Genomic DNA, 21,410 nt, shown 5'->3' with positions numbered 1-21,410 from the left:
TCGATACTGGCTATGAAGCTATCAATAATTCTAGTACGGGGTACTGGCTATGAAGCTATCAATAACTCTAGTACGGGGTACTGGCTATGAAGCTATCAATAATTCTAGTACGGGGTGTGATATCTGTTATTTTGATACTGGCTATGAAGCTATCAATAATTCTAGTATGGGGTGTGGTATCTGTTATTTTGATACTTGGTATCACAAAGTACTAAAGCCTGGCACACATGAGCGAAATTTTACTAGTGGCAATTTCCTGACGCTGATTCCTCTCATTTTTAAAATCATGAAAATACTGTCATTACTGACGTAAAAATACTCATCTGGATTTCAGACTGGGCTCAATCGTTTTGTAATTCCGCAATTGTGCTCTTAAGAGAAAGTCGTGAGCCATTTATTCACATTTGGAGCATACGTTGAGGAATTTTTCACAAGTGACCAAAATTATCAAACATGCTAGATTTTTGGCTTATGGGCATAAATGATGAAAATTTCATTAAAAGAAATTGGTGCACGGAAAGTGTCATGAAAGAAATTTTGCTTGCTAGCCGATTGCTGTCGTGAGTGCTGGGCTTTATAACTAATTGCAACATTCATTCTTTGTCTCTCTCCATGGATATATTTACAGACACAACACAAGATTACAAATTTGCATATAGGATACCAGTAATAAACCACAAGACATAAAGTTTCTAATGTACTACATAAAGCTACATTACCATTTGACTAATCCATGGGAGGTACATATGTCTCATGCTTGCACTGGACAAATATGCTATACATGTAAATTGGGATTTATGTTTGACCATTACATGTAAATTGGGATTTATGTTTGACCATTACATGTAAATTGGGATTTATGTTTGACCATTACATGTAAATTGGGATTTATGTTTGACCATTACATGTAAATTGGGATTTATGTTTGACCATTAGATGTAAATTGGCATTTATGTTTGACTATTACATGTAAATTGGGATTTATGTTTGACTATTACATGTAAATTGGGATTTATGTTTGACTATTACATGTAAATTGGGATTTATGTTTGACCATTACATGTAAATTGGGATTTATGTTTGACCATTAGATGTAAATTGGGATTTATGTTTGACCATTACATATAAATTGGGATTTATGTTTGACCATTACATATAAATTGGGATTTATGTTTGACCATTACATATAAATTGGGATTTATGTTTGACCATTAGATGTAAATTGGGATTTATGTTTGACCATTACATGTAAATTGGGATTTATGTTTGACCATTACATGTAAATTGGGATTTATGTTTGACCATTACATGTAAATTGGGATTTATGTTTGACCATTACATGTAAATTGGGATTTATGTTTGACCATTACATGTAAATTGGGATTTATGTTTGACCATTACATGTAAATTGGGATTTATGTTTGACCATTAGATGTAAATTGGGATTTATGTTTGACCATTACATGTAAATTGGGATTTATGTTTGACCATTACATGTAAATTGGGATTTATGTTTGACCATTACATATAAATTGGGATTTATGTTTGACCATTATATGTAAATTGGGATTTATGTTTGACTATTACATGTAAATTGGGATTTATGTTTGACCATTACATGTAAATTGGGATTTATGTTTGACCATTACATGTAAATTGGGATTTATGTTTGACCATTACATGTAAATTGGGATTTATGTTTGACCATTAGATGTAAATTGGCATTTATGTTTGACTATTACATGTAAATTGGGATTTATGTTTGACTATTACATGTAAATTGGGATTTATGTTTGACTATTACATGTAAATTGGGATTTATGTTTGACCATTACATGTAAATTGGGATTTATGTTTGACCATTAGATGTAAATTGGGATTTATGTTTGACCATTACATATAAATTGGGATTTATGTTTGACCATTACATATAAATTGGGATTTATGTTTGACCATTACATATAAATTGGGATTTATGTTTGACCATTAGATGTAAATTGGGATTTATGTTTGACCATTACATGTAAATTGGGATTTATGTTTGACCATTACATGTAAATTGGGATTTATGTTTGACCATTACATGTAAATTGGGATTTATGTTTGACCATTACATGTAAATTGGGATTTATGTTTGACCATTACATGTAAATTGGGATTTATGTTTGACCATTACATGTAAATTGGGATTTATGTTTGACCATTAGATGTAAATTGGGATTTATGTTTGACCATTACATGTAAATTGGGATTTATGTTTGACCATTACATGTAAATTGGGATTTATGTTTGACCATTACATATAAATTGGGATTTATGTTTGACCATTATATGTAAATTGGGATTTATGTTTGACCATTACATGTAAATTGGGATTTATGTTTGACCATTACATGTAAATTGGGATTTATGTTTGACCATTACATGTAAATTGGGATTTATGTTTGACCATTACATGTAAATTGGGATTTATGTTTGACCATTACATGTAAATTGGGATTTATGTTTGACCATTACATGTAAATTGGGATTTATGTTTGACCATTAGATGTAAATTGGGATTTATGTTTGACTATTACATGTAAATTGGGATTTATGTTTGACTATTACATATAGAAATAAATTGGTAAATAGGAATATATATATACCTGCTTGAGTAGTGTTTTAGTCACCTTTGTTTGAGAGAAAAGAATATTACATTTGGGTTAACAAGATATTTCAAAAACAGAACATCATTGAAAAAAATAGCACAGTGGCAAGTTACCTATCCATCCTTATTGTTATCTTTGTGTACAACGCATCATCATTTCACTGTTGCTAAGGGTGTGGTCACGATTGCTAGAGCCAGTTGTGTTTTGAACTTTGTACTAGTAACTGCAGAATAACATCTCCACGAACATCCCCACCAAGTTTTTTTTAAAACCAAAATTGAGACTTTTAGACCTAATTTGCATATCGTTGATGGGATCATCATGTTGTAAATATATCTTCATCTGCACACCCCAAGATGCATCCTCATTTAATTTCAACCAAACCGGCTCAGTAATTTTGGAATGATAGATTTTTTACAAAAAGGACACATTTTAGACCTAATTTGCATATGACTGATGGTATCATCTTTTCATGACAAATTCTTAATCAAAACACCCCTAAGAAAATGCTTACAAATTTCAGCCCAATCTCTGCCGTAGTTTTGGAATTCTGATAGATTTTTGACCAAAAGACACATTTTTAGCCCTAGTATCACTGATCTCTCAGAGATTCTGGATAAACATGCACCCTTAAAGCAATGTACAATTACAGTAAAGCCTAATACTAAATGGTATACATCTGAGATTGATGAAGCAAAAAAGAGACGAAGATCAGCTGAACGTCAATGGCGCAACACAAAACTAGAAGTTCACAAACAAATTTTCTTTGAGAAAGGCAAATATGTACATCAACTCCTACAGAAAGCAAAGCAAACATACTACAACAAACTGATACTTGAAAACTCAAACCAGAAGACTCTATTTCAGATATTTTCCACTCTATAACCCCAGTAACCCTCAAAAAGATGTCTTACCAGATCACACTTCAGTCAACAATATCACTGAGTCAATATTTTTAGTCTCATTGACAGTATTTTCTGAGATTTAAGTTTTTGACCAAATTCATATTTTTTACACCTATGACAATATAATGACGAATGACATGTTAACAAATGAAAATGGCTCTAAGTTGGCTAAACTGCATCATATCCCAAAGCAAATTGATATGGATATGTTCATTATCCATTTACTAAGTTTGGAAGAAATCAGTCAATGAATGTCCAAGAAATGAATCCGGACGGACAGACAGATGGAGCCCATTGGAGGGGGGGGGGGGGGGGGGGGGGGGTTAAATGAAATACACTCAATAAGCCAGAAACAATATACATGTATACAATGAGAAAAATTAAACTAAGGTTTGGTGGGGATAGGGTAATAAAAACAATGCAATTCTAGTATCACCTGTGTATGTGTGTGGTGGGGTGGGGGGTATGAAAACAATGCCATTCTAGTATCACCTGTGTATGTGTGTGGTGGGGGGGGGGGGTTGAAAACAATAGCATTCTAGTATCACCTGTGTATGTGTGTGGTGGGGTGGGGGGTATGAAAACAATGCCATTCTAGTATCACCTGTGTATGTGTGTGGTGGGGTGGGGGTATGAAAACTGCCATTCTAGTATCACCTGTGTATGTGTGTGGTGGGGTGGGGTGGGGTGGGGGGTATGAAAACAATGCCATTCTAGTATCACCTGTGTATGTGTGTGGTGGGGTGGGGGGGGGGGGGTATGAATACAATGCCATTCTAAAGTATCACCTGTGTATGTGTGTGGTGGGGTGGGGTGGGGTGGGGGTATATGAAAACAATGCCATTCTAGTATCACCTGTGTATGTGTGTGGTGGGGTGGGTATGAAAACAATAGCATTCTAGTATCACCTGTGTATGTGTGTGGTGGGGTGGGGTGGGGTGGGGGTATGAAAACAATGCCATTCTAGTATCACCTGTGTGTGTGCGCGTGCGCGTGCGTGTGCAGGGGTGGGGTGGTGTTAAGAAAACAATGCCATTCTAGTATCACCAGTACTGTATTAATATGTGTGTGTGGTGGGGGTATGAAAACAACACCATTCTAGTATCACCTTTATTTGTATAATACAAGACAAAGCAATGTTGCGATTAAGACTGATCAATACATTTACCAACTTAGGTATATTACATGCAACATATCAATTAGTAGACTAAAACTAAACTTGTAAAATAAACTATTGTATTGGTTAATATTATCCACTGAAATAGGGCTCTGTAAAAATGAACCAAGTTACACACATATTACAATACAAAAAACATTCTGTAAAGTACATAAACTTTGAATGAATGGATGTTTCATTGTGTTGAACAGTTTGAGTGGCATTAACAAAACAAATCTGAATTATTCCAATGCTGATGAAAACAAAGACTGCATTGACATGTAAATTGCATGATATTGTACATTATTACTATTAATTTGTTGTGTACTGTGTTCATCACAGTTATGGGTTTCATTTACATAATGACTTCATTTGAATATGAAATCTGTCTGATGCAATATAATCACTCCCTGTTATGACCAATTAGCTTTTAGGGATATTTTCAAATTGTATTATCCAGTTGATATAGGATTCTGAATAACAAGCTGATTGTAGAATGAGTACATGTACTAGAGGCTAGTCATACAACCATGGATGTAGAATGAGTACATGTACTAGAGGCTAGTCATACAACCATGGATGTAGAATGAGTACATGTACGAGAGCCTAGTCATACAACCATGGATGTAGAATGAGTACATGTACTAGAGGCTCGTCATACAACCATGGATGTGGACCAGTTAACATATAGACTAGTTCTTTGTAGCATGGACAAAAATATAGCCACACATACAGAGTTCAAAATATCAACACAATGAATTTCATCCATAGGATTATTTTAATAAAAACAGGACTGCACCAACACAAAAAACAAGACAAAGGGACCACCAACTACTAAACTAGAACATATATTACATATTCTACAATGTATAATTTGTCTTGTTTTCTTACTGTAAAGCCTTCCTCAGTTACAGCAATTTGTAAATAATGTCCGTTAGTCTCTGCCACCTGCAAAATAAGTCACTTAACTTGTTAACACTAACCTTCCTGTAGATTAGTGTTAAAACAGAACACAATTTATAAATATACAAACAAAAGCTTAGTATGGTTAATGATGAAGTCTGAAGACTGATCTGAACCTGTCTAAAATGATGAAGTCATTGAGACTCAGACTGATCTGAACCTGTCTCAAATAATGAAGTCATTGAGACTCAGGCTGATCTGAACTTGTCTAATGATGAGGTCATTGAGACTCAGACTGATCTGAACCTGTCCAATGATGAAGTCATTGAGACTCAGACTGATCTGAACCTGTCCAATGATGAAGTCATTGAGACTCAGACTGATCTGAACCTGTCTAATGATGAAGTCATTGAGACTCAGACTGATCTGAACCTGTCCAATGATGAAGTCATTGAGACTCACACTGATTTGAACCTGTCCAATGATGAAGTCATTGAGACTAAGACTGATTTGAACCTGTCCAATGATGAAGTCATTGAGATTGACTGATTTGAACCTGTCCAATGATGAAGTCATTGAGACTCAGACTGATCTGAACCTGTCTAATGATGAAGCCATGCATGAAACTAAGACTGATTTCAACCTGTCCAATGATGAAGTCATTGAGACTCAGACTGATTTGAACCTGTCCAATGATGAAGTCATTGAGATTGACTGATTTGAACCTGTCTAATGATGAAGTCATTGAGACTCAGACTGATCTGAACCTGTCCAATGATGAAGTCATTGAGATTGACTGATTTGAACCTGTCCAATGATGAAGTCATTGAGATTGACTGATTTGAACCTGTCCAATGATGAAGTCATTGAGACTCAGACTCATTTCAACCTGTCCAATGATGAAGTCATTGAGACTCAGACTGATTTGAACCTGTCCAATGATGAAGTCATTGAGATTGACTGATTTGAACCTGTCCAATGATGAAGTCATTGAGACTCAGACTGATTTGAACCTGTCCAATGATGAAGTCATTGAGATTGACTGATTTGAACCTGTCCAATGATGAAGTCATTGAGACTCAGACTGATCTGAACCTGTCTAATGATGAAGTCATTGAGACTCACACTGATTTGAACCTGTCCAATGATGAAGTCATTGAGACTAAGACTGATTTGAACCTGTCCAATGATGAAGTCATTGAGATTGACTGATTTGAACCTGTCCAATGATGAAGTCATTGAGACTAAGACTGATCTGAACCTGTCTAATGATGAAGCCATGCATGAAACTAAGACTGATTTCAACCTGTCCAATGATGAAGTCATTGAGACTCAGACTGATTTGAACCTGTCCAATGATGAAGTCATTGAGATTGACTGATTTGAACCTGTCTAATGATGAAGTAATTGAGACTCAGACTGATCTGAACCTGTCCAATGATGAAGTCATTGAGATTGACTGATTTGAACCTGTCCAATGATGAAGTCATTGAGATTGACTGATTTGAACCTGTCCAATGATGAAGTCATTGAGACTCAGACTGATTTCAACCTGTCCAATGATGAAGTCATTGAGACTCAGACTGATTTGAACCTGTCCAATGATGAAGTCATTGAGATTGACTGATTTGAACCTGTCCAATGATGAAGTCATTGAGACTCAGACTCATTTCAACCTGTCCAATGATGAAGTCATTGAGATTGACTGATTTGAACCTGTCCAATGATGAAGTCATTGAGACTCAGACTCATTTCAACCTGTCCAATGATGAAGTCATTGAGATTCAGACTGATTTGAACCTGTCCAATGATGAAGTCATTGAGATTGACTGATTTGAACCTGTCCAATGATGAAGTCATTGAGACTCAGACTGATTTGAACCTGTCCAATGATGAAGTCATTGAGACTCAGACTGATTTGAACCTGTCCAATGATGAAGTCATTGAGATTGACTGATTTGAACCTGTCCAATGATGAAGTCATTGAGATTGACTGATTTGAACCTGTCCAATGATGAAGTCATTGAGACTAAGACTGATTTGAACCTGTCCAATGATGAAGTCATTGAGACTCAGACTGATTTCAACCTGTCCAATGATGAAGTCATTGAGACTCAGACTGATTTGAACCTGTCCAATGATGAAGTCATTGAGATTGACTGATTTGAACCTGTCCAATGATGAAGTCATTGAGACTAAGACTGATTTCAACCTGTCCAATGATGAAGTCATTGAGATTGACTGATTTGAACCTGTCCAATGATGAAGTCATTGAGAATCAGACTGATCTGAACCTGTCTAATGATGAAGTCATTGAGATTAAAACTGATCTGAACCTGTCCAATGATGAAGTCATTGAGACTCAGACTGGTTTGAACCTGTCCAATGATGAAGTCATTGAGATTGACTGATTTGAACCTGTCCAATGATGAAGTCATTGAGATTGACTGATTTGAACCTGTCCAATGATGAAGTCATTGAGATTGACTGATTTGAACCTGTCCAATGATGAAGTCATTGAGACTCAGACTGATTTGAACCTGTCCAATGATGAAGTCATTGAGATTGACTGATTTGAACCTGTCCAATGATGAAGTCATTGAGACTCAGACTGATTTGAACCTGTCCAATGATGAAGTCATTGAGATTGACTGATTTGAACCTGTCCAATGATGAAGTCATTGAGACTCAGACTGATCTGAACCTGTCTAATGATGAAGTCATTGAGACTCAGACTGATCTGAACCTGTCCAATGATGAAGTCATTGAGACTCACACTGATTTGAACCTGTCCAATGATGAAGTCATTGAGACTAAGACTGATTTGAACCTGTCCAATGATGAAGTCATTGAGATTGACTGATTTGAACCTGTCCAATGATGAAGTCATTGAGACTAAGACTGATCTGAACCTGTCTAATGATGAAGCCATGCATGAAACTAAGACTGATTTCAACCTGTCCAATGATGAAGTCATTGAGACTCAGACTGATTTGAACCTGTCCAATGATGAAGTCATTGAGATTGACTGATTTGAACCTGTCTAATGATGAAGTCATTGAGACTCAGACTGATCTGAACCTGTCCAATGATGAAGTCATTGAGATTGACTGATTTGAACCTGTCCAATGATGAAGTCATTGAGACTCAGACTGATTTGAACCTGTCCAATGATGAAGTCATTGAGATTGACTGATTTGAACCTGTCCAATGATGAAGTCATTGAGACTTAGACTCATTTCAACCTGTCCAATGATGAAGTCATTGAGATTGACTGATTTGAACCTGTCCAATGATGAAGTCATTGAGACTCAGACTGATTTGAACCTGTCCAATGATGAAGTCATTGAGACTCAGACTGATCTGAACCTGTCCAATGATGAAGTCATTGAGATTGACTGATTTGAACCTGTCCAATGATGAAGTCATTGAGACTCAGACTGATTTGAACCTGTCCAATGATGAAGTCATTGAGACTCAGACTGATTTGAACCTGTCCAATGATGAAGTCATTGAGATTGACTGATTTGAACTGTCCAATGATGAAGTCATTGAGATTGACTGATTTGAACCTGTCCAATGATGAAGTCATTGAGACTAAGACTGATTTGAACCTGTCCAATGATGAAGTCATTGAGACTCAGACTGATTTCAACCTGTCCAATGATGAAGTCATTGAGACTCAGACTGATTTGAACCTGTCCAATGATGAAGTCATTGAGATTGACTGATTTGAACCTGTCCAATGATGAAGTCATTGAGACTAAGACTGATTTCAACCTGTCCAATGATGAAGTCATTGAGATTGACTGATTTGAACCTGTCCAATGATGAAGTCATTGAGAATCAGACTGATCTGAACCTGTCTAATGATGAAGTCATTGAGATTAAAACTGATCTGAACCTGTCCAATGATGAAGTCATTGAGACTCAGACTGGTTTGAACCTGTCCAATGATGAAGTCATTGAGATTAAGACTGATCTGAACCTGTGCAATGATGAAGTCATTGAGACTCAGACTGATTTGAACCTGTCCAATGATGAAGTCATTGAGATTAAGACTGATCTGAACCTGTCCAATGATGAAGTCATTGAGATTAAGACTGATTTGAACCTGTCCAATGATGAAGTCATTGAGACTAAGACTGATCTGAACCTGTCCAATGATGAAGTCATTGAGATTGACTGATTTGAACCTGTCCAATGATGAAGTCATTGAGACTAAGACTGATTTCAACCTGTCCAATGATGAAGTCATTGAGACTCAGACTGATTTGAACCTGTCCAATGATGAAGTCATTGAGATTAAGACTGATTTGAACCTGTCCAATGATGAAGTCATTGCGACTCAGACTGATTTGAACCTGTCCAATGATGAAGTCATTGAGATTGACTGATTTGAACCTGTCCAATGATGAAGTCATTGAGACTAAGACTGATTTGAACCTGTCCAATGATGAAGTCATTGCGACTAAGACTGATTTCAACCTGTCCAATGATGAAGTCATTGAGACTAAGACTGATTTGAACCTGTCCAATGATGAAGTCATTGAGACTAAGACTGATTTCAAACTGTCCAATGATGAAGTCATTGAGACTCAGACTGATTTGAACCTGTCCAATGATGAAGTCATTGAGACTCAGACTGATTTGAACCTGTCCAATGATGAAGTCATTGAGACTCAGACTGATTTGAACCTGTCCAATGATGAAGTCATTGAGACTCAGACTGATTTGAACCTGTCCAATGATGAAGTCATTGAGACTCAGACTGATTTGAACCTGTCCAATGATGAAGTCATTGAGACTCAGACTGATTTGAACCTGTCCAATGATGAAGTCATTGAGATTGACTGATTTGAACCTGTCCAATGATGAAGTCATTGAGACTAATACTGATTTGAACCTGTCCAATGATGAAGTCATTGAGACTAAGACTGATTTGAACCTGTCCAATGATGAAGTCATTGAGACTCAGACTGATTTCAACCTGTCCAATGATGAAGTCATTGAGACTCAGACTGATTTGAACCTGTCCAATGATGAAGTCATTGAGATTAAGACTGATCTGAACCTGTCCAATGATGAAGTCATTGAGATTGACTGATTTGAACCTGTCCAATGATGAAGTCATTGAGACTCAGACTGATTTGAACCTGTCCAATGATGAAGTCATTGAGACTCAGACTGATTTGAACCTGTCCAATGATGAAGTCATTGAGATTAAGACTGATCTGAACCTGTCCAATGATGAAGTCATTGAGATTGACTGATTTGAACCTGTCCAATGATGAAGTCATTGAGACTCAGACTGATTTGAACCTGTCCAATGATGAAGTCATTGAGACTCAGACTGATTTGAACCTGTCCAATGATGAAGTCATTGAGACTCAGACTGATTTGAACCTGTCCAATGATGAAGTCATTGAGATTGACTGATTTGAACCTGTCCAATGATGAAGTCATTGAGATTGACTGATTTGAACCTGTCCAATGATGAAGTCATTGAGACTAAGACTGATTTGAACCTGTCCAATGATGAAGTCATTGAGACTCAGACTGATTTCAACCTGTCCAATGATGAAGTCATTGAGACTCAGACTGATTTGAACCTGTCCAATGATGAAGTCATTGAGATTAAGACTGATCTGAACCTGTCCAATGATGAAGTCATTGAGATTGACTGATTTGAACCTGTCCAATGATGAAGTCATTGAGACTAATACTGATTTGAACCTGTCCAATGATGAAGTCATTGAGACTAAGACTGATTTGAACCTGTCCAATGATGAAGTCATTGAGATTAAGACTGATCTGAACCTGTCCAATGATGAAGTCATTGAGATTAAGACTGATCTGAACCTGTCCAATGATGAAGTCATTGAGATTGACTGATTTGAACCTGTCCAATGATGATGTCATTGAGACTAATACTGATTTGAACCTGTCCAATGATGAAGTCATTGAGACTAATACTGATTTGAACCTGTCCAATGATGAAGTCATTGAGACTAAGACTGATTTCAACCTGTCCAATGATGAAGTCATTGAGATTGACTGATTTGAACCTGTCCAATGATGAAGTCATTGAGATTAAGACTGATTTGAACCTGTCCAATGATGAAGTCATTGAGACTAAGACTGATCTGAACCTGTCCAATGATGAAGTCATTGAGATTGACTGATTTGAACCTGTCCAATGATAAAGTCATTGAGATTAAGACTGATCTGAACCTGTCCAATGATGAAGTCATTGAGATTAAGACTGATTTGAACCTGTCCAATGATGAAGTCATTGAGACTAAGACTGATCTGAACCTGTCCAATGATGAAGTCATTGAGATTGACTGATTTGAACCTGTCCAATGATGAAGTCATTGAGATTAAGACTGATCTGAACCTGTGCAATGATGAAGTCATTGAGATTGACTGATTTGAACCTGTCAAATGATGAAGTCATTGAGATTAAGACTGATTTGAACCTGTCCAATGATGAAGTCATTGCGACTCAGACTGATTTGAACCTGTCCAATGATGAAGTCATTGAGATTGACTGATTTGAACCTGTCCAATGATGAAGTCATTGAGACTAAGACTGATTTGAACCTGTCCAATGATGAAGTCATTGAGACTAAGACTGATTTCAACCTGTCCAATGATGAAGTCATTGAGACTCAGACTGATTTGAACCTGTCCAATGATGAAGTCATTGAGATTAAGACTGATTTGAACCTGTCCAATGATGAAGTCATTGAGACTCAGACTGATTTGAACCTGTCCAATGATGAAGTCATTGAGACTCAGACTGATTTGAACCTGTCCAATGATGAAGTCATTGAGACTCAGACTGATTTGAACCTGTCCAATGATGAAGTCATTGAGACTCAGACTGATTTGAACCTGTCCAATGATGAAGTCATTGAGATTGACTGATTTGAACCTGTCCAATGATGAAGTCATTGAGATTGACTGATTTGAACCTGTCCAATGATGAAGTCATTGAGACTAAGACTGATTTGAACCTGTCCAATGATGAAGTCATTGAGACTAAGACTGATTTCAACCTGTCCAATGATGAAGTCATTGAGACTCAGACTGATTTGAACCTGTCCAATGATGAAGTCATTGAGATTAAGACTGATCTGAACCTGTCCAATGATGAAGTCATTGAGATTGACTGATTTGAACCTGTCCAATGATGAAGTCATTGAGAATCAGACTGATTTGAACCTGTCTAATGATGAAGTCATTGAGATTAAGACTGATCTGAACCTGTCCAATGATGAAGTCTTTGAGACTAAGACTGATTTCAACCTGTCCAATGATGAAGTCATTGAGATTGACTGATCTGAACCTGTCCAATGATGAAGTCATTGAGAATCAGACTGATCTGAACCTGTCTAATGATGAAGTCATTGAGATTAAGACTGATTTGAACCTGTCCAATGATGAAGTCATTGAGACTAAGACTGATTTCAACCTGTCCAATGATGAAGTCATTGAGATTGACTGATTTGAACCTGTCCAATGATGAAGTCATTGAGATTAAGACTGATTTGAACCTGTCCAATGATGAAGTCATTGAGACTAAGACTGATCTGAACCTGTCCAATGATGAAGTCATTGAGATTGACTGATTTGAACCTGTCCAATGATAAAGTCATTGAGATTAAGACTGATCTGAACCTGTCCAATGATGAAGTCATTGAGATTAAGACTGATTTGAACCTGTCCAATGATGAAGTCATTGAGACTAAGACTGATCTGAACCTGTCCAATGATGAAGTCATTGAGATTGACTGATTTGAACCTGTCCAATGATGAAGTCATTGAGATTAAGACTGATCTGAACCTGTCCAATGATGAAGTCATTGAGATTGACTGATTTGAACCTGTCAAATGATGAAGTCATTGAGACTCAGACTGATTTGAACCTGTCCAATGATGAAGTCATTGAGACTCAGACTGATTTGAACCTGTCCAATGATGAAGTCATTGAGACTCAGACTGATTTGAACCTGTCCAATGATGAAGTCATTGAGACTCAGACTGATTTGAACCTGTCCAATGATGAAGTCATTGAGATTGACTGATTTGAACCTGTCCAATGATGAAGTCATTGAGATTGACTGATTTGAACCTGTCCAATGATGAAGTCATTGAGACTAAGACTGATTTGAACCTGTCCAATGATGAAGTCATTGAGACTAAGACTGATTTCAACCTGTCCAATGATGAAGTCATTGAGACTCAGACTGATTTGAACCTGTCCAATGATGAAGTCATTGAGATTAAGACTGATCTGAACCTGTCCAATGATGAAGTCATTGAGATTGACTGATTTGAACCTGTCCAATGATGAAGTCATTGAGAATCAGACTGATTTGAACCTGTCTAATGATGAAGTCATTGAGATTAAGACTGATCTGAACCTGTCCAATGATGAAGTCTTTGAGACTAAGACTGATTTCAACCTGTCCAATGATGAAGTCATTGAGATTGACTGATCTGAACCTGTCCAATGATGAAGTCATTGAGAATCAGACTGATCTGAACCTGTCTAATGATGAAGTCATTGAGATTAAGACTGATTTGAACCTGTCCAATGATGAAGTCATTGAGACTAAGACTGATTTCAACCTGTCCAATGATGAAGTCATTGAGATTGACTGATTTGAACCTGTCCAATGATGAAGTCATTGAGATTAAGACTGATTTGAACCTGTCCAATGATGAAGTCATTGAGACTAAGACTGATCTGAACCTGTCCAATGATGAAGTCATTGAGATTGACTGATTTGAACCTGTCCAATGATAAAGTCATTGAGATTAAGACTGATCTGAACCTGTCCAATGATGAAGTCATTGAGATTAAGACTGATTTGAACCTGTCCAATGATGAAGTCATTGAGACTAAGACTGATCTGAACCTGTCCAATGATGAAGTCATTGAGATTGACTGATTTGAACCTGTCCAATGATGAAGTCATTGAGATTAAGACTGATCTGAACCTGTCCAATGATGAAGTCATTGAGATTGACTGATTTGAACCTGTCAAATGATGAAGTCATTGAGATTAAGACTGATTTGAACCTGTCCAATGATGAAGTCATTGCGACTCAGACTGATTTGAACCTGTCCAATGATGAAGTCATTGAGATTGACTGATTTGAACCTGTCCAATGATGAAGTCATTGAGACTAAGACTGATTTGAACCTGTCCAATGATGAAGTCATTGAGACTAAGACTGATTTCAACCTGTCCAATGATGAAGTCATTGAGACTCAGACTGATTTGAACCTGTCCAATGATGAAGTCATTGAGATTAAGACTGATTTGAACCTGTCCAATGATGAAGTCATTGAGACTCAGACTGATTTGAACCTGTCCAATGATGAAGTCATTGAGACTCAGACTGATTTGAACCTGTCCAATGATGAAGTCATTGAGACTCAGACTGATTTGAACCTGTCCAATGATGAAGTCATTGAGACTCAGACTGATTTGAACCTGTCCAATGATGGAGTCATTGAGATTGACTGATTTGAACCTGTCCAATGATGAAGTCATTGAGATTGACTGATTTGAACCTGTCCAATGATGAAGTCATTGAGACTAAGACTGATTTGAACCTGTCCAATGATGAAGTCATTGAGACTAAGACTGATTTCAACCTGTCCAATGATGAAGTCATTGAGACTCAGACTGATTTGAACCTGTCCAATGATGAAGTCATTGAGATTAAGACTGATCTGAACCTGTCCAATGATGAAGTCATTGAGATTGACTGATTTGAACCTGTCCAATGATGAAGTCATTGAGAATCAGACTGATTTGAACCTGTCTAATGATGAAGTCATTGAGATTAAGACTGATCTGAACCTGTCCAATGATGAAGTCTTTGAGACTAAGACTGATTTCAACCTGTCCAATGATGAAGTCATTGAGATTGACTGATCTGAACCTGTCCAATGATGAAGTCATTGAGAATCAGACTGATCTGAACCTGTCTAATGATGAAGTCATTGAGATTAAGACTGATTTGAACCTGTCCAATGATGAAGTCATTGAGACTAAGACTGATTTCAACCTGTCCAATGATGAAGTCATTGAGATTAAGACTGATCTGAACCTGTCCAATGATGAAGTCATTGAGACTCAGACTGATTTCAACCTGTCCAATGATGAAGTCATTGAGATTAAGACTGATCTGAACCTGTCCAATGATGAAGTCATTGAGATTAAGACTGATTTGAACCTGTCCAATGATGAAGTCATTGAGACTAAGACTGATCTGAACCTGTCCAATGATGAAGTCATTGAGATTGACTGATTTGAACCTGTCCAATGATGAAGTCATTGAGATTAAGACTGATCTGAACCTCTCCAATGATGAAGTCATTGAGATTGACTGATTTGAACCTGTCCAATGATGAAGTCATTGAGATTAAGACTGATTTGAACCTGTCCAATGATGAAGTCATTGAGACTCACACTGATTTGAACCTGTCCAATGATGAAGTCATTGAGATTGACTGATTTGAACCTGTCCAATGATGAAGTCATTGAGACTCAGACTGATTTGAACCTGTCCAATGATGAAGTCATTGAGATTGACTGATTTGAACCTGTCCAATGATGAAGTCATTGAGACTAAGACTGATTTCAACCTGTCCAATGATGAAGTCATTGAGATTAAGACTGATTTCAACCTGTCCAATGATGAAGTCATTGAGATTAAGACTGATTTGAACCTGTCCAATGATGAAGTCATTGAGATTAAGACTGATTTGAACCTGTCCAATGATGAAGTCATTGAGACTAAGACTGATTTGAACCTGTCCAATGATGAAGTCATTGAGACTCAGACTGATTTGAACCTGTCCAATGATGAAGTCATTGAGATTAAGACTGATTTGAACCTGTCCAATGATGAAGTCATTGAGACTCAGACTGATTTGAACCTGTCTAACCATCTACACAACAAATCTAACAAATTCATTGGACAATGTAGTCAGTCTGGTACTTGTCATTTCAATTGAGACACATACTGTTATAATTATATGTAAAATGGGCACATGTGGATGTGACTGTAGTTCCTGATGTGTGTGTATGGTTGGAAATCAGGGTATGGCTATATGTGGTTATGTAATGTGGTTCCTGATACGTGTGTATGGTTGGAAATTACAGTGAAATGGGTATACATCGACTAATTTCCACCCATACAAACCACCAGGTGCTACATCCACATCAACATGTACCCTTTTCACCCCGATTTCCAACATTCCATACACATCCCATTTTACAGTTAATTACAATTATATTTTTTGTGTTGGATAATTTACTTTATTTAGCTGTATGCAACACCATAAAATCAAATCATGGTGTATTACCTGCACCTTGAATTGTGCAACCCATTTCAGCTACTACCACATATACATGTAAAACTAAATTCTCCTCAGTAAATCTGGACATCAACTCACCTGTATTTCAGGCAAAACTGATGACAAAGGCAAAGATGATCTCTTGACCAGTTTTCCAGGAGATTGTGGTGACAGAGACAATAGTGATTCCGGTGTTGTGGAATGTAATGTTTCAGTTCTTTCTTCCAATTCCAATATACGAAATTCAAGTAGTTCATTTTGATCTTTGGAGTCTTCTAAATCAAATCGTACTTTCTTGATTATATCCTCTTGTTCTGTGATCTGAAAAAAAGGTCAATCCAAATCAAAGTGACTAATCTGAAAAAATATAAATATCATTTTACTTAAAGTGGAATTTCCGGTATAAAAGGCCCCTAACTTCATGGGGATTATTGTCAAATTTGAATGCATATATACTGTTAACAATGGAAGGACTCCTCTGAAAAATAGGGGTAACAATGAGCAGCCGGTAATTTTCACAATAAATTTGGTTTGTGTGGACTTGTGAATATCTGTTGTCACAGAATGGTCAACGTGATATTTAAACATGGTAGAGATAATTCTGGACAAAACATGATAAGACCTGGTTTTTTCGTTACTAATGAAAGGCTGTTACAATTGAAACTTTAGATTAAAATCACACCTGTTCAAATACGGGTAGTAAATTAAATTTGAGTAGTAATCAATGCTATCTTCACATAACATGAATTGTAATCAGTACCTCTCCATGCCCAAGCATAACGGTACATCCCATTATTCCTGATGTCATAAAGTAAAAGTGTTGAAATGAAAGATTTCAAAAAGATGAATAGTGAACACTACGATGGTAGGCCGATAGAGTTTTTTTTTTGCGTCAACGTCTTCTTCCTCTTCAAAGAAACAACAGTTTTTCAACAGGAATTTGTTGATTGTAGTCACACTGGGCCATGTACTTCCACTGATACGGAATGTGCTACGATAGTCTTCGAGTCGGTACTACATGTAATAGTAATTGTCAAATTAGGATCTGGTAGGCACAGGCAGTATCTGCGCATGTCCGCCGTGACTCTTATCTCTGTGTACTTCTGGATACATATCTGGTTATTTTGACTTGGATCTTCAGGACGGCCGGTTGACCTGTCAACTGTATGTAAACTCCCAGTCAAAAAAGCCAAACAAGCGACCTATCGGTCACAATAGCTCCGCTGTTCTTTTTAGTTTTTATTTTGGTAGCGACGATGTAATAAAGTGGTTAGTGGTTTCATGTCTCACTATAAAACACATTTTACACAGAAAGTTGGTAAAATATTGTACTTTTATACCATAGTCACCATTTTATAAAAAAAAAATTACTGCAGTTATAAAAATTACACAAAATCTCAAAAAAATAATGACTGGGAAATGCACACACACACATACACACACAAAGGATTTTTGAGGTTGGCTATAAATAATTCCAGTGTCTTACAGCTTTAACCCTGGAAAATTTTAATAATGAATGAAACAAGCAACCTATCGGTCAGAATAGCTCCGCTGGTTTTTTTTTTAATTTAATTTTTTATTTTGGTGACACATAGAAGTGGTTCAGTTCTTCAGCTCTTCACTATGCAGTTTTGTTTTAGCGATGCAATAAAGTGGTTAGTGGTTCATATGATGTCTCACTGTAAAACACATTTCACACAGAAGTTGGTAATGACTAATGTATTGTACTTTTATACCATAGTCACCATTTTATAACAAAAATCTACTGTTATGAAAAATTGCACAAAATCTCAGAAAAAAATGACTGGGAAATGCACACAAGAAAAAGAAAAAAAAGAGGATTTTGAGGTTGGCTATAAATAATTCCATTGTCTTACAGCTTTAACCCTGGGAAATTTTAATGATGAATGAAATAAACTAGGGATCTAAAATAATTTTGAGGCAATTTGAATTTCAATTTTCTAACAAATTTACCAAGTCAACAACATTCAACTTGTACAAGTTGTAGTAGATATATATAGGGAAGAAATGTATTAATCGCCATCTTAGTTTCCGGACGGCGACAATCCCCACCAAGTACCCGAAAGAGAGTCATTCTGGCAGCCATACGTTACAGTGGTAACACTCGTTCATGTTCTATTACCTTTCATAAAGAAAACACAACGAAATGGTTGAAGTGATCTTTTTTTTAAATTTCTTTTCATCACAACAACAAAATCTGCGTGATCAAAAGTGTTGTAAACTAAACCAGAAAGAATTATCGGACTGGCTAAACTTCCCGATGAACTGGAGTAAGGTCCAAGTCCAAGTAAGCCTCGATAGTACGTGAGAAAATCGTCTCAAACTAGCGATACAACTTTATAAATATAACTTGACATGTCTTCATTTGTTAGATTTATACAATTCAAGACGCATTTTCACTCGAAAACAACAATTCTGTGAATAATGACACTCTGAACGCAGCGATTTCTCTGACGATGTTACCACTGTAACATATGGCTGACAATGACTTGCTTCCGGGTTAGTCCCTCGTGCATCCGAGTACCTGGGGTTGTCGCCGTACGGAAACTAAGAAAGATGGAATTTACAGTGTTTCTTGTGACCGGCAGGGCGCCTGTCAGCAGACTCGGCCATTTTTTTTCATCATTCCATTGTATTTAAACCTTGTACTTGACATTTCGCAATATTTATAATTCTCAACAAAATACCTCAACATGCCTCACTTCGCTCGTACTCAAAGCAGCCGGCCCCTCGCGGTATGATCACTGATGACATGACGAGAGAAAACCATTTCGGATTTACATGGAAAACAGGGAAAGATACGCAAAACATAATGCAAAGTCTGAAGCCAAATTAAAGTTGTGATTATTTTCATTATTTTTACTTGCCAAATATTTGCATTTTGGAAATGGCAAGACACGTTCACGTCGTTTAACTTTACATGTGAACTGTCGGCCAATAAACAAAATTTGGTTGATTCACAGTCTGCAGTTAGACTGCTCTTGCATAACTTCAACCGCATGCCTTCCTTACGCAAGTTGTCTTAATTCTGGTTCACTGTCACTCCAAATTGCACGACAATATAGAATTAATCACAAGTTACATGTTATCTGAAAACATCACATTTTTATAGTGGGTCTGAAGTGAGATTTTAGTGAGTACCAAGAACGTCATGTGTTGTTACAGGGTGTTGTTACTTGCTGTGGAAAATCGCCCGGTCAGATGAGGTCAGCTTCAGCTTCTGGTCGAATCAGGATAGAGTATGCAAATAAGGACGTTGTGGGCTGGCTGATTATGTAGAAGGGGTGCAGAATTTGGATTTGAAGTTTATAACCCTGTTTCGAATAAACACTTGTCACTTCATGCATTTGGGCGCCCAATGCGTAGAATTATGACTATAGCACATATTACATTGCTTGTTTGACGTCAATAGTGTCTTTTGAAAAGTGGAAGTTTACTTAAAGTCTCGTCGACTGATTTCCAATATGGCGTCGGTCATAATGCTCATTAACATATTCATTTTTTTTTCAAATTACAAAAAAAAATCATAAAAAATAAAAATGAAGAAGTGCTGACTTGAAATTAACAAACCTGAGTAAGCTACCCCCTGCGCATCAACACACCAGATATCAAAGCAATCTGACAATAATTTTTCACGGAGATGATGAAAATGACATTTTATGAAAAAAAATCATAAAAAATTGAAAATGGCACAGATCAACTTGGCATGAACAAATCTGAATAGCCTCCCCCCAGGGAACATGCACACCAAATATCGAAGAATACTGACTGTCACTTTCGGAGAAAATAATGAAAATATAAAAGTTTGATGGACACCTATGATTCACTCTACTCTCTATACTCTATACAACCTATACCTAAAGCTACGCTTTCAGCTTTCGGAGCTAATAAACTAGGGATCTAAAACAATTTTTGAGGCAATTCGAATTTCAATTTTCTAACAAATTTACCAAAAACACTGTCCATAAGCTTAATTGTCAGCAACATTCAACTTGTAGTAGATATAACATCATCTAATATTTAAATTTACGGAGTGGGTCTTGTGACCGACCGGCGCCTGTCAGCAGACTCGGCCAATTTTTTTTCACCATTCCATTGTATTTAAACCTTGTACTTGACATTTCGCAATATTTATAATTCACAACAAAATACCACATGCTTCACCTCGCTTGTACTCAAAGCAGCCCCGGTATGATCACTGACATGACTAGAGAGAACCTTTTCAGATTTACATGTAAAATGGGAATAGATACGCAAAACATAATTGTAATTATTTTAATTATTTTTACTTGCCAAATATTTGCATTTTGGAAATGGAAAGACATGTTCATGTCGTTTACATCACAGATAACTAACACTAGTTATCTGTGTTTACATGTTAACTGTCA

The 21,410-nt window shown here is 36.8% G+C and overlaps 1 protein-coding gene across 7 annotated transcripts in view; it reads right to left on the bottom strand.

Annotated features, from left to right (window-relative positions):
* LOC144446976 (uncharacterized) overlaps window positions 1-21,410 on the bottom strand; it is a 334,721-nt gene that overhangs the window by 180,931 nt on the left and 132,380 nt on the right. For 6 of the 7 annotated variants that reach the window (XM_078136846.1, XM_078136848.1, XM_078136850.1 and 3 more), the window contains 2 exons: window positions 17,101-17,322; window positions 5,604-5,660 (listed from right to left, as the gene is read on the bottom strand). In XM_078136846.1, coding sequence (XP_077992972.1) covers window positions 5,604-5,660; window positions 17,101-17,322 — 279 coding nt within the window. The remainder of the gene's footprint in view (window positions 1-5,603; window positions 5,661-17,100; window positions 17,323-21,410) is intronic. The other variant, XM_078136849.1, reaches the window with a different exon arrangement.

Source organism: Glandiceps talaboti, chromosome 15, assembly GCF_964340395.1.
Source record: "Glandiceps talaboti chromosome 15, keGlaTala1.1, whole genome shotgun sequence".
Classification (NCBI taxonomy): Eukaryota; Metazoa; Hemichordata; class Enteropneusta; family Spengelidae; genus Glandiceps; species Glandiceps talaboti.
This window is presented reverse-complemented; position numbering and strand designations above follow the sequence as displayed.